The 14,109-nt window shown below is 42.2% G+C and overlaps 1 protein-coding gene across 1 annotated transcript in view; it reads left to right on the forward strand.

Annotated features, from left to right (window-relative positions):
* Window positions 1–14,109, forward strand: part of SH3BP5 (SH3 domain binding protein 5) — a 52,762-nt gene that overhangs the window by 2,216 nt on the left and 36,437 nt on the right. Inside the window, exons 2-3 of the mRNA XM_065627292.1 lie at window positions 7–69; window positions 10,499–10,627. Coding sequence (XP_065483364.1) covers window positions 7–69; window positions 10,499–10,627 — 192 coding nt within the window. The remainder of the gene's footprint in view (window positions 1–6; window positions 70–10,498; window positions 10,628–14,109) is intronic.

The following is a 14,109-nucleotide window of genomic DNA, read 5'->3' on the forward strand; positions in this document are numbered from 1 at the left end:
TTCTAGGGGGAGCTGGAAAAACTAAATCAATCTACAGATGATATCAATCGGAGAGAGACAGAGCTGGAGGTACAGAATTCACGCTTGTATTTTCCTTTTGTGCATGTTGGATTTTGTGAGCAACTCAAGAGTATTTTTGAGTAGATTCCCTCCTGAATTGTGCTATTCTGAATGGTAATTTGGCAGCCGGAGTCTGGTGATGATGTTTCTAATGGTGTGAATTGAGCTAACAGCTGGAACAGAAAGGGAGAAGGTAGAGGAATGCTGACATTGTAAAACCCCGATGCGGAGAACTCCACCCTCCCACTGCCAAACCTTATTTTTAGGTTTTGAAACTAAACTTGGCGAAGTTCTGTTTTTACAAGTGACCGTTTTGGGTTTGTGTCATTGTGATTATAGACAGTGAAAGTTCATTTGGCTCAGACGTCTTCGCCATACGATTACATGCCGGGATCTCCTCCTTCGTGGCTATTTTTTTTAGCTTGTTAGTTTTGCCTTTTCTGTCATTACTTTGAGTAAGGAAAGCAATGAAGGAAAGTTGAAGGAATAATACTTCCTAGTAGTAGAAAGAGGTTTTCTTAAGCACTGAAAATTCTAATAGAAAGTTCTCAAGAAATTGTTTCTAAAGCCATAAATTTGAGCTTCAACTACGTGGTAGTTATTCTGGAAGGCTCAGCATTATTTATCTAATAACAAATGACAAACTGTCTTACTTGTATGTCTAAATTTTCTTTTGTTAACTGCAAAACAAAGAAGATAAAGCCAGGAGAAGTGTAAGATGAGTTTTCTGCCAAAGGAAAACTGGCATAAAATGCTACTTTACATCCTACATAATTTTGATAACATTACAGTATTTTGAATACTGTCTCAAAGCATGCTGAGATTGCAGTGATGAACGTACTCTAAAAGTACATCTATAGATATCTGTTCTGGATCTTCAAAATGTCAGAGGCTGGCTTGTTTGTTTGTGGGGTGGTTTGGTTTAGTGTTTGTTTTGTTGTTTTATTTTCTTTTTTTTTGGTATGTTTGTTTTTAATGAAATGGGTACCTGGAGCATAGGATGGTTCCTGGCAGTATTTTAAACTATTGGAGTATCTACTATATGCAGCAAATGGAATACAGGGTTATGAACTTCTTTGGAAACAAAGCAGCCTTGTCATGTGGCTGTTTTCTTCTTCCCGCTTGTTTGCATTTTCTGTGCTTTGTGGCATGTAGATCATGAATTTATTGGCAAATAAACTTAGAGGAATGGGGGACTATTTGTTATGCAAAATTAAACTATATTTCAGCTGTGACAACTGTTCAGTGTCACTAGCTTGATGTAAATTTTATGAGTGAACTTTAAAAACCAGTATGCTGCTCTGCAACAGTACCAATTAAATGGACTTCAGGACTCTTTAAATACATATATTAAAAAAAAATCATTATATATATATTTTCAGTCTCCTTATTTCATGCTGAGGTACTGAAATTGAAAGATGGTGCTATGGATAGTTGCCTGGATTTCATTAATCTTATCATAACCTTGCACTGAGGACATATTATGAAGCAGATAGAATAGTAATAATAATGCAAATGCATACTCATGAAATAAGTCCCAGTGACTTAAGATGGGATTTTACTCCTTGATGAAAATTATTCATGTGTTCAAGTGTTTGTAGAGCCTGGAGATATGTAGCTACTGTGTGTGTGACACGTGCTGATGAGCTCAAAAGGCTCCTGGATATATTATTGTAAATAAAAGAATGATGTTTCCACGTTAGCTTGTTCTTCACATTGCTGCTTACTTTACTTTGTCTAAGAAAATAATAGGTGTCCAGTAGTGCACAGAATGATCATATGGTGCTTTCTACCTCTATGTCATTAAAGGTTTACTGCAGATCTGTCTGTAGTACTTACTATACACAGTGTTTGATGGAATTAATTTCAAATATCATCAACAGTGTGCTCTCATGAATGTTTTCTCTTCGCTTTTCATCTGAAAATCTTACTGGATTGAAGCCAGTTAGTGGTGTCACGCAATGGCATAATTTTTTAATCTGAAAATATTTTCATTACTTTTGATCTGCTTAAATTCTGAGGACAAAGGCAGCTGGGTGATGTAAGCAAGGCTTAATTTATGTATGTGTTGGTAAGTGCATTTTAAATGGACTTAAGACCTTTCTAGAGGAAAGATACTAAAAACCCCACCCAACACTTGTGGTTAGAAGAAAACCCTTGCATTTATACTCTAGACAAGAAAAGAAAGCTTTGCCAAGCAGCCTGCTAGGATAAATCCAGAGTTTGGAAGGGAAAGTTTAGAACTAGGATCACTCTGCTTCAAAGACTTCCAGAATCCTTGAATGCTGCTGAAAACGTGGGCTGCTGGGAGAGCCAGGCTGAGTTTGCCTTTGAAGATTCGCTATTTTCGCTGTTATTTGCCGCTTTGAGTCCCTCTTGCTACCATTTCCTAGTCTGTGGTGTTGCCGCTACTGCAAGATATTTCATTAGCAGAAAGATGTGGATTTTTTGGTTAACCAGACAATGGAGTTACATTTATCCTATTCTTCTATTATGATTTTCTTAATCTTTTCAATATCAGATCCTAGTTGGCTTTAGTGGGAACATAGGATCATTAGGCTGTTTCCAGCACAAGATGCTGCTTGCCAGCTTCCTCCAGCATGACTTTGCAATCCTTACATTCCCACTGTTGAATTTATTCACAGAATAATCTGGAAAAGCAATGGGAGCGTTTGAGTGGAAGGTATATTTATCTGAAGGAAGTTCAGAAAAAGACACCCATGTTTTTGTGACTTGATGTACTTATCTGATAAGCAGAAAGAATAACCCTGTGGCACCTGAAGTTCTGGACTTTGTAGCTCCGCACGAGTGGCTTTAAATGGGACTGCTGGCTGTCTCCAGTTCCCATTAACTGGGAAAAAAAGGCTGTAGATGTTAAATGCTTCTAAACCCCATGTTCTTGTCCTTGCTGTGCTTCAGGTCAGCACCTGCAATCTGGAAGTAAAAATGCAGCTTTACCCGATGGAAATGTTGTGGGACTGAAATCAGTAGAGGCTTCTTGGGTTTTAAGACTACAATCTCTTGGTGTAGCCACAGATGTGTCCGTGTTTGAACAATATAGAAAATATTGGCGTTTGCTACTCACAGAGGTGATGAAATGGGGAATTCTGTTTTAAGTTGATCAGCCTGCCTTTTTTTTTTTTTAAATAAAAAAGTTTTGCACCCAGCCTGCCATGTGAGCTGTTTCAAGTTGATCGATCAGCCTGCCTTTTTTTATCCTTTAAAAGAAGTTGTGCACCCAAACTGTCTCTGAGGTGGGTGGATTTGCATGTGTGGCATGATTGAATGGACACATTGAAGTTGGCTAATTCTATTCTTTTCCTTGGTATAATTACTCATTTTTTTTTTCTCTTTTGACCTATCCTGTTAAACCCTGGAGAAATACCCTGACCTGAATGATCCTCACAGCCTGTTCAGGAGTTGTGGAGCTGCTAAAGGGCACTGAGTGGCTGGTAGTTATATGTCGCGTTAATGTATTGCCTGTTAATGAATCTTTGATTAGGCTTGATTTAAAATCCATAATGCTGCTCATAGTAAGTGCAACACTGAGCATTACTGACACAGCCAAAGGATGAAAGGGTCCTCTGAGGGATTTAACACTTGACTTCGCTAACATGCCTGTTTATGTTTGAAGTGTCTGTGAAGAGGTGGGGGAAACATCTTGCCGTGGAGATACAAGTATGTTTTGGCCAAATGCAAGTTCGAGCGGCGCCTTTGCTACTTGAGCTTTTTTCCTGTTTATTGGAAACGCATCTCCACCTGAACTCACATCAGGAGTTGCAAATGTACGTAACAAGTGTGCGCAACTCGCCTGTCCAGCTGACTTGTACGTGTCTTTGGCTGCTGAAAGTACAATTCAGATGTGACAAATTCACCCAGGGACCCTCTGGCAGCGTTGCGGGAAGGGGAAATACAGCACATACCATTAAAATGACCACTGGAATCCCAGCTATCCCACATGTGGTTTTTGTTAGAGCTTTTTGTGTCGCTGGAGCTACGAGCTTGCCCGTGTTTGTTAGAGAGGAGATGATTGCACGTGGAAACCGGAGCTGAACAGGGCTGCTTTCAGCCATGCTTGTTGTAAATAGGGCCTGGTTAGGATCCTTCTTGCATGCTTGCCTAGATCCTCTAGTCCTGATCTGCAAGAATTTGTGTTACTTTTAGCCCCGGATTTATCCTAAAGGTCACCCTGGGTTGGTGTTGGGTAGAGTCAAAGGAAAGGGATGGATCAGCTGTGGCGCTCTGTCACTTGTGAGCCTTGTCAGCATTTGAACCTCTCTCAGAAGAGGAAGGGCTATTTTATTTAGAGTTTCTTTTCTTACTTCCTCACTAAAATACTTGATTTTGGGGTAAAGCTCATGCTTTTGACCCTGTCACATGCAAGAATTTTAAGTAGACTTTAAAAAAAACAAATCCTCAATCTTTCAAGTTTTAGAACAATGAGCTGTCAGTGGCAGGAACCTCATTCTGAGCCTGGCTACTTGGCCTGGGGAAACGCTTATCTGTAGAAACATCCGCTGTCTTATCAGCGTCCCTGCGCAGCATTTTCCAGTGTCCACAAAAGAGTACGCAGATAAGGGGGAAGCAGCTCACTGGCTGATGTTCCTGCTGGTTTTTGGAGCGCGATATACACGCACAATGGATTTGCCCAGCACTAGCACAACAAATCTTCCCATATCTCTTTATAATCTATTTTTTTCCGTAGGAAATGGCTCCTGTGTGTGGATTGCGTGTTGTGCTGCTTTTTTTGCCTTCCACTTTCATCTACGGATGAGTAAGGAAAAGTTCCTTCCTCCACTATGGCCCTGGAAAGATTTTGTCACCCGAGTGAGTCAAAGGGCTTTACTTGATTGACGTTCTTAAGGCAGAGATGGGTTTCTAGCTGAAGGGAGGAAGGGTTAGGCAGAGAAATCTGTTTTGGAAGGAGCACCCAGTGCCTTCCCCTGCCTACTTTCCTCTCCCCTCTTCTAAGAGGACTAAAAATACCAGTGTATTTGTAGTCTCAATCTGTAACTGTCTGCAAGCAGGAGGTTAGCAGGAGGCTAGAGCAATTTCCAAATACCAATTTTTATTGTTCTTAAATGGCAAATTAGTAGCCACGGGGAAAAAAAGACTTTTCCCCATGCTTAAATGAGAAGTTACTTAACCCCTTCCTTGCACTTTCTTTTTAAGGTTTGATAGTCAATCTGGTTTATATGAACGGCTCAGGCACCAAATAGATGTTAAAAATGTCATTAACCTGTTTGATGCCCTGAGGTAGGTTTCTGAGCACATGCATATGCATCTGGTGTGTATGTAACTGGGAAGCACTCCTGCTTCTCGCACTTGGACGTTGTTGATACCAATACTATTTTAACTTGGAAATGAGCTTTTGCAGCTGGTAGGTCTCTGCTGCAGAGGAAGGCAGGTGTGGATACCGCCTGCTTCTTGCAGATAGACGAAGCCTGTCTCTCAGTCAGCAATTTCATTTTCCATGCACCTCCCACGCTGGTTTAATGGGCTGTCGGATGTTCTGCACACCAAATTGTCAGAAAGGTCATAGCGCAACCTTTGTAAATGAAATTTAGATGTGCTTCATATCCGGTTGATGTGTTAAGTTCATTTTAAAAAGAAAATTATTTGAAAATACATGCTTAATTTGATGGGCAGAAATAGTTATTTGCCTGTCATCTGGCATCTAGCACCAGCTCATCACCATCACTCATGAGAATGGAAAACAAGTATACTAGATCTTACAAGAGGTACCGTTTAAGTGTAAAATTGTATCTTAGTTCCTTTCTGCATTTCAAGGTGGATCTCCAAAATGCTGCTGTATGAATGGCCTGTCTTCAAGTGTGGTCCCTCTTCTGGTGCAGTAGCAGATAGCTGCCCAACAGCAAGTTACTGGAAACAAAGTTTGCTTTTAAAAATGAACTATTGCAGCAAAGGCCTTTGTGGAGTAGCAGTCTGGCATACTCCCTCCCCAAAAATGTGCTTGTGAAATCTGTCATTTGGGACAAAGGTGCGAAGGATTTCCAGGAAGAAAGCTGATGAGAGTGGAGCTCTTGTACCCATAGAACAAGATGTTGAAAAGTAAATCGCAGCAGTTAATGTGATGCACCAAGTGCTGCGCCTGCTGGAGTGTGTGGATGGCAAACACCGAGCTAGTGAGAGTCTAGTTATTAAGACTATAACTTAAGTGAGAAGTTTTGAGTGCTATTTTTTTTTTTTTTTTGCACCTTGCGAAATGCATTGAGGGTAAAGTGCCTTCATCAGCTTTTGTCCAGATTTATAAAGGTTTATCATCATCTCATCTGAAAAGTCAGAAGGAGAAAACATTGGAAATGTTAGCCAGTCAGCTTGCAGTATCGCCTTTCTCTTTGCAAAATCAGTAACAGGTGTTCTTAAAAATGATCACAGAAGATTATGAGCGAGTAGTGGGGGAAAAGGGCTTTTGAAATGTTGTTTGAGATGTCTGATGTCAGTTGCATTGCTTCTGTTAAGTTTATCTGGTCTGTGCAGGTATTCAGTGCAGGGATGAGAAATAAACTAGTGGGGGTTTTGTTTTTTTGTTTGTTTTCCCCTAAAAAACACCCAGAAATAGTGAGTGTGACTCACAACATTTATACCTAAGGCTGCATACTTGCTTTTATCCATAACTAGCCTTTCTGCTGGGGAAGCATTACCTTCAAGGAACTGAGATACAGACGCGAGAAATTGAGGACTGTGCTAGAAAAGTTGCATGGTATGTGCTGCACTGTCTTGGTTTGGCTCCTGGCAGCACGTTGCAGGAATTGTCATCTTTTCCGTTCTTTATTATCCTTGTGTGTGAGGTGAAGGTCGGAATGAAGCAGGAGTTTGGCAGTTAAATAGTGACGCTTGTAGGGAGCCACATCACAGCAGGGGGTTTGATACCCAGGTTGAAGGTGGTGCAGTTGTCCTCCTAACACAAGCTGGAGACCATGGATGAGCTGCACCACTGTGCTGCTCCTGAGCCTCTAAGGTTTTGATGTGAGTGTTCTTGCAGAAAACACCATTAAGAGCATTTATAGCTTTGAACCACTTGACAGGTGGGTCAAAGTGTCTGACTGACAGTAACACAGGAAGCCAGCTATAGAGCAGTGAATTAAATTGATTCCCAAGTTACTGCCTTGACCGCAGGCCCATCCGTCCCATGAACCACAGATGCGCCTTTCAAGCCACGTAAGTAGCAAGTGCACCAATCCCAGCGCTCTCGGTGTGATTGCCTTGGTGCTTCTGACCTCCCCAGTTTCACAGGAAGAGTAGAAATAGCTGCTGCACCTGTATTTCTTATTTAGACTTCCCCAGGGGAATTCCCGGGGAATTTTGTGCTGTCCCGAGCGTGCTGGCTTTTCCAGGTGCTCCACCAGCACGTGGCAGGGCCGATGCGCTGAGCACGGCTGCGTGTTTGCAGGAGGGAGCTGTGCCCCTGCGCACGGGAGGTGTTGCCAAAACCCCCAGGCAGGAGTCCCCTGGTCACCGAGACCACGGGAGCTGAATCGGTTTGGATTAGGGAGGCTGGGTGGTGTGAATGCACTGGGCTGCTGTAGGTGTAGATACGCGATGTGGGATCGTTTGCTTTTCTGGTGTCGTTGGGGGTAGTGAGGAGTAAAAGTTGTGCGGGTCGTGCAGGAGAGGGCATGGGTTTGGCATTACACCTTCTCAGAAACCTCAGCATTTTCTTGATAGGACAAGAGCAAGTGTCCTCATGTTGTGCCAGGAGAGGTTTAGATTGGGCATTAGGAAAAAATTCTTCACTGAAAGGGTTGTCAGGCATTGGAACAGGCTGCTCAGGGAAGTGGTGGAGTCACCATCCCTGGAGGTGTTTAAAAGCTGTTCAGAGGAGGCTCTTAGGGACGTGGTTTAATGCTAGAGTTAGGTTATGGTTGGACTTAATGATTCTGAGGGTCTCTTCCAACCAAAATGTTTCTATGCTTGTTGAAGTTGAAGGTGTCCCTGCTCATTGCAGGGGGGTTGGACTAGATGACCTTTAAAAGTCCCTTCCAACCCAAACTATTCTATGATTATTGCTGTGTTTGAAGGGGATGTCTGGGAGCCTTTGGTTGAGGGATTGGCCCCAGCAGAGTGCGAGCATCTGCTTATTCTCTCATGCAGAAGGTGGTGGAGCCTTCAGGCTTGTTCTCCTGACAGTCAGGAGCCTGAGAATAAATGTCATTTAAAATAAGCCATGTGATGGATGACATGGGTATAGAGTTCTGGGGTGTTTTGATTTTCATTATTGTTCTTCACTGGAAAAAATGAGGGTGGTCAGACCCAAATAAAGCCTGAAAATAGGAAGCAGGCATCTTTTGGGGAAAATGATAAACTGGAAGTTGACTACAGTGTATTCTTCAGCTGGAGCTCCCTATCCTGTGTAAGTATGTGGGCTTAACCATTTGCGAGACCTGTGCCTCAGGTGCCAAGTTATAGGAGTAGTTGCAGTTTAGTAATTTGTATGTGCTTCTTCTAAGTTGGTGGGAGATTAATGGGTACAAAAGTTGCTGTTCGTTTGACTACTCTGTCCTTGGTGTCTTTTGGTTTGTTTGTTTTCTTTCTTTTTTTAAGCTCCAGGTAGAGGTTAGTCCTCTTTTTCCTGTTGGATAAGAGTGTTCATAGTTATTACATGAATAAATTTAGGGTAGGTCTCTCAGCATGGATTTGGTAGTGATGGTTTCTTTGTTCTGAGTGCTTATCTTGCTAACACGGGAACTGAATTTTTTGATGAATCATTGCATAGGGCTTTTTTTCTTAACGTGTGTACATTTATGTTTTTCTTTAACTATTTGCTTTCCTCAACTAGTATCCTAATATGCAGCTTTCACAATGGAAGTAAAAACCGAAAGCTCAGGCTCATTTAGAAATGAGTTTTTTATTTTGTTCCTGCACCTGTAGGAAGAAAAAAATGTTAAATATACTTCAATACTTCACGGTTTTCTTGCAATATAGTCACTATGCTTGCAATCGTATTTCAGTTACTTGTGAAACTCGTTTTGAGCAGTGAACCATATAGTGTCCAGTACTTTAATTGGAAATATTCAAACTCTTCTCACTGAGAACATCATTGACTCGATGCATATTGTTTGAATTATACATTTCAGGCTTTCATTAAGAAATGAGATCATTGACTGGATTGGAATTAATAAAATAATAAGTTAATGTGCATTTAATTCTCTGTTTTTGACCTTGTTACCCATTTGAATACTTCCTTAGAAAAAAATGCAGTGCCTTAAGAATCTAAAGCTATTTGCATTGCGCTAAAATATTACTGATGCTGGTTAAGGTTTTGGGTAACACCAAAAAGGAAGTAAAGCTTTTACAGATCTATGTTGCTTTTTCTGTAAAAAATAACGTATTATTGCAGTTTTTTTCCCCTTCTGAGAGCATAGTGCTAGGTTCCAGTGTATTTCAATTCTTCCAATTAATAAAACAGTTGTGCATTCTAGAAATCGTCAACAATAATGACAAAAGCCTCCTGAATTAGAGCACTTCTTCAAGCCAGCTGCTTCCTGATAATCAACATGTCATTCTAGCAGCAGGCCGTGTAAATCCTGCTCTCTAATTAGAATTATAAGGCTTGTCAAGAGCTCACATGGCCCTTCCTCTTCATCTCCTTAAATCCTGGGCCAGGTCCCAGCCTGAATTTGCATCTCTCTGCAATAATTCCATTGATTTAGAGTCTATGTTGGATGCTGAGATCGAAATCAGAATAACTTTGCTTAGAGGTGTGGAAATTACAGAGAAAATATTTTAATTGCTTCAGCTAATCATGTAAAGAGGGCAACTCATGCAGTTTGGAAGTAGCTGGAATTTACTTTTTGAAATGTAGTAAATAATAACAGTGAAATGTGAAGTAGATATTCAAGGCCAGGCTGGACGGGGCTCTGAGCAACCTGACGTAGTTGAAGATGTCCCTGCTCATGGCAGGGGGGCTGGACTGGATGAGCCTTGGTCTCTTCCAACCCAAACTGTTCTGTGATTCTATGATTCTGTGATTCGATGGTAAGGGTTATGAGATGCTGATTGATTTGCCTGCCCTCTAGCCCTGTTCTAGCGTTGTCTAGCTGAGATGTCTTTGCCATTGAACTCCCTATCAGAACTTGTTACGCTGCTCTTTGCCTCCTCACCGAGCGAGTAGTTTACAAGCTATTCCTCTCTGATAAACTCTGCCAGAGGTGACATCTAGCACAGCTAGCAAAGCTGTCTCTGAAAGACAAAGATTTGGTGTCCAGGCTGCTAGCTTTCACATACGGTTCTGGGTTCCTGTTATTACCTCTGCTGAAGAATTCTGGCTTGGTCCAAATGCCAGTAACTCTTCTGAATGTGTCAGCTCATGTGTGAATCTAAAGAGCGACCTGAAGGTAGGAGCAAACAGGTAGAAACAGATTTTAAAGCTCTGATCTATCTTTGTCCTTTCTTTCATTTCCACAACATTTTGCAGGATGCACGCCAGAAGTTCCGCTCCGTGCTGGTCGAAGCAACAGTAAAACTGGATGAGCTGGTAAAGAAGATTGGAAAAGCTGTAGAAGACTCTAAACCTTACTGGGAAGCTCGGAGGGTGGCCAGGCAGGTGAGAACTTTCTGCCTTACAAGCCCGTGCTGGTGCTTGGAGGGCACATGCTGATTGCATTGCTTTCCTGCTATTAATAACATCTTAAGCGTATGTGTTTGGCTGGCACTGGTCAATGTCTTGAGTTGTGTGTCAGCCGTATGAATCGATGGCAAAAATGTGTTTCTTCACAGCCACAGCTGCACATGTTCTTCAGCCCAGGAGCAGCTACAGCAGAACAAACGATCAATAGCAGAAGACTAGTTCTGTTCTCTTATTATCAGTGGCCTTTCAGAGCCCTGCTTGTTCCTAGCAGTAGCTGTAATTATTTGAAAATACAGCATGGACTTTGTGTATCTGCTTTTTCTTCTTAAACCAAAATGCACAGCAGCTAAATAGCTGCAACTGGGAGCTGCCGGGAAAGAGGCTGGAGTGGGGCAGACTTGGGGAAACCTGCAGGGTTTGGTGCTGATTAGCTTGTGCTGAAGCGAGAATGTCCTAAATGAACTGAGCTCTTGCTTTCTGTACTGCCACCAGGACCTTACCTCCATTGCCCCAGCTACTGCTTGATTACTGACAGGCCTTTGTGGCTGTAGCAGGGAGGGTGAGGTGTGGAATTAAGGGTGTGAGCTGCTGGCTGCAGGGAAGGCGAGAAGGCTTGTGAGATGCCAGGCAGCTTCTCACTTTAGGGAAAAGGTAGCTGAGAGTTGAGCGTGTGGTGGCTTAGGGAGTGCTGCTGCTTGGTGTCTGTCGTGGGGTTTGCTGGTGTCTGAGGCTTTTTGTTTTCTCCCCCAAGGAGGGGGCTGTTCCTGGGTGCTACTTCTATTTTTTCTCAAGGCAGGGAGAGGCAGCAGTAGAGGAAGAGTTGCCTAGAGCTGCTGCTTCTGTGCTCGGCTGGAAGGATGTGAGGGCTGGCACTTGTGGCTGGGCAGCCAGGACGTGATTGTGCTTAAGGGGAGAGTGAGAGATGGGGTTGCACATGTGAAATACATCAACATTACAGAAGGATTTTGTTTGTAAAACTACCTAAGGGATGAGTTGATGGGTGAGAAAAGTAGTGTAGGTGTGCGCCAGAAGGGAGAAAGTAAACTCATGGGGTAAGAGAAGGGGAGAGAAAGAGAACACATCCCAGAACAAGGCACGGGGAAGGGAGGTGTGAACACAAGCTTCATCAGTTTGAAAGCTGCTGAAGCAGGAGTTGGGTTGAAGGGATGTGCCATGCAAGGTGATACGTGACCATGTTGATCCTTCAAATTGCACAGCATTGTTTTGGAGCCATTGTCTCAGGCAGTGAGGACAATGTGTAGGGGCTGTTAGGCTTAATCCTGCAGGCTAGAAGCAGCGTGGCAAATAGGTAAACTCTGCTTCAGAGCACAGAAAGCATGGTATCTGCTGCTTATCTCTAACTGCTCTGAAGCAATCCCTGCTCGTGGGGCCTATGGTGTGTGCTGGAGATAAACCAGTAGTGAGCTAGAGGGACAGGGGAAGTTAGTAACAAAATAAGGTCAAGGAATTGTTTATATTGTGTTAATTAGTATGTCCAATTTAAAAAAAAAAAAAGTCCCTCAAACCCTACCTTGAGTATGATCTTATACTGCTATTACTATAAATAGTTATGTAAGGCATAGCATGCATAGGACTTCAAGAGTTATACTTGGAAAAGTCAATGGTAGAAAATGCATACTCTGCAGTACAAAAAAATCAGATGACTTTGAGGTTTGTAACATCAGGCACTAAGAGCAATGAACTTTGTCCTCTGTCAGAAGTTGACAGCAGACTGTGTCCTGAAAATGGAATTTTTTTATTGTTGTGTCTTTGCTACCCCTGAAATCCATTCCATCATGCTGACTAAAAGGTGCTTTGCAAGACCACTGCGAAACCCAGCCACTGAAGGTCCTTAGATTTGTAGAATCGCTACTCTGGCATTGGGCTTGTTAGAGACAACCATATTTTTATCCCAATTTGTTTTGTAATTGGGTAGCTTTAAATTTTAGTTATCCCAGATGTGCTAATTTGCTGCACAGTCAATTTTCCTTTAATTCCTTGATAACATTTTATTTTTTTAAAGCAGGGATTCCCCTTCTAACTGTTCATTTAACTTTTTCCCATTTTGTGTTACGGAGCCAGTTGTGGAACAGAACTCCATCTTTGTGTCTGCTCAGCAGGCGGAGCTAGAAGGTAGTCTCTGGTTTCCCTTTGGCTCTTTGTCTGATAAAATCTTGAAATAAAAAATGTGAGGGCCAAGAGGAATATTGACATTGAAGGACAGCGAATCTGTCTGGAACCCAGGAGACTGCAAAGATTAGTACCGTCAGCAAAGCATCTGCCTAAAGAGTTTTTCTAGTCTTAATTTAGTCTAGAAAAGTTCAGTTTGGGAGCAAATTTGCTATATTAAAGCGGGGTAAAGGAGTGGGTAGGAAAATATGAAACTGGAGCAGCATACCAGAATATTAATATGTTTAGGCGCTAGCTTGCATCTTTCTTTTATACTTTGATTGGTAAAATTGTAGGGATATCGTGGGAATAGCTTGATATTTTTCTGTTTAACTTTATAAAAGCATCTAACCTCTGAAGACTGTCTTCCACCTTCTGTCTTTACAGTTATTTTAGAGCCATTAGGCTGCCTCTGAAAACATAGGCACGAGGTTCTCGGTGGTTGAAACGGCTTTAATTAAACAATAAGGGAAAAATGCATGACTGGGCTTGTAAGAGAAAGGGAAGTGTAAATTCTTGTTTGTTGTTCTCAGTAAAGGGAAGTAAAAATATGACGTGTAAATTGATCTCTTCTGGGAACGAAGAGTTGCATAATGAATGACATCTAGTTTGGCAAACATTCAGGAGTTGTCCGGAGTTACTTGCATTTAAGATGTCAGTTGTAGGATAAGCTGGCTGATGCAAGCTGTATTTAGTCATACCAAGGAGCTTGTTTTCACTTGGAACCAGCATGATTCTCTTCTGGAACTACATGTTTCATTTATTAAGATAAAACCCATTAAAATGGTATGAGGGCACTGACGTGGGGTCAGCCAAAAATGGGTCCCTGAGTCAAGTACTTCCCTGGAGAAGCTTTAGGACCTTGAGCCCTTTGTCTCCTCACCCTTATGCCCATCTTGTGCAATCCTCTGCTGCCAGAAAACAGTGATTTCAAAACACATTAATTCTCCCATGCGAGTTTCCTGTGCCATCTTGTTGGTGTAATGTATGCCAAGAGAACTTCAGCTTGGCCTGTCTCAGGGTGAAACTTTGCTTTAACAGGACAATGGTCCCTTAGCGTTAGGATTTGAGTGCTTTGTCCTCTGAAGCGATGGCACAGGGAACCGGGATGCTCTCCGTTGGCACCAACGCAGTCATATTTAGTTTTTGCTGAAACTGAAGTGAGAGTTGTCTAATATTCTTGCCCTTGTTGGTTTCACGCAAATTCTGCCAAGACAACTTCGTTGTGGTTCCTCATTTTGGTATACCAGCAGTCCTTTTGTGTTGATTGCAGGCACACCTTGCTGGTT

The sequence above is a fragment of the Caloenas nicobarica genome, chromosome 2 (genome assembly GCF_036013445.1).
Source record: "Caloenas nicobarica isolate bCalNic1 chromosome 2, bCalNic1.hap1, whole genome shotgun sequence".
NCBI lineage: Eukaryota > Metazoa > Chordata > Aves > Columbiformes > Columbidae > Caloenas > Caloenas nicobarica.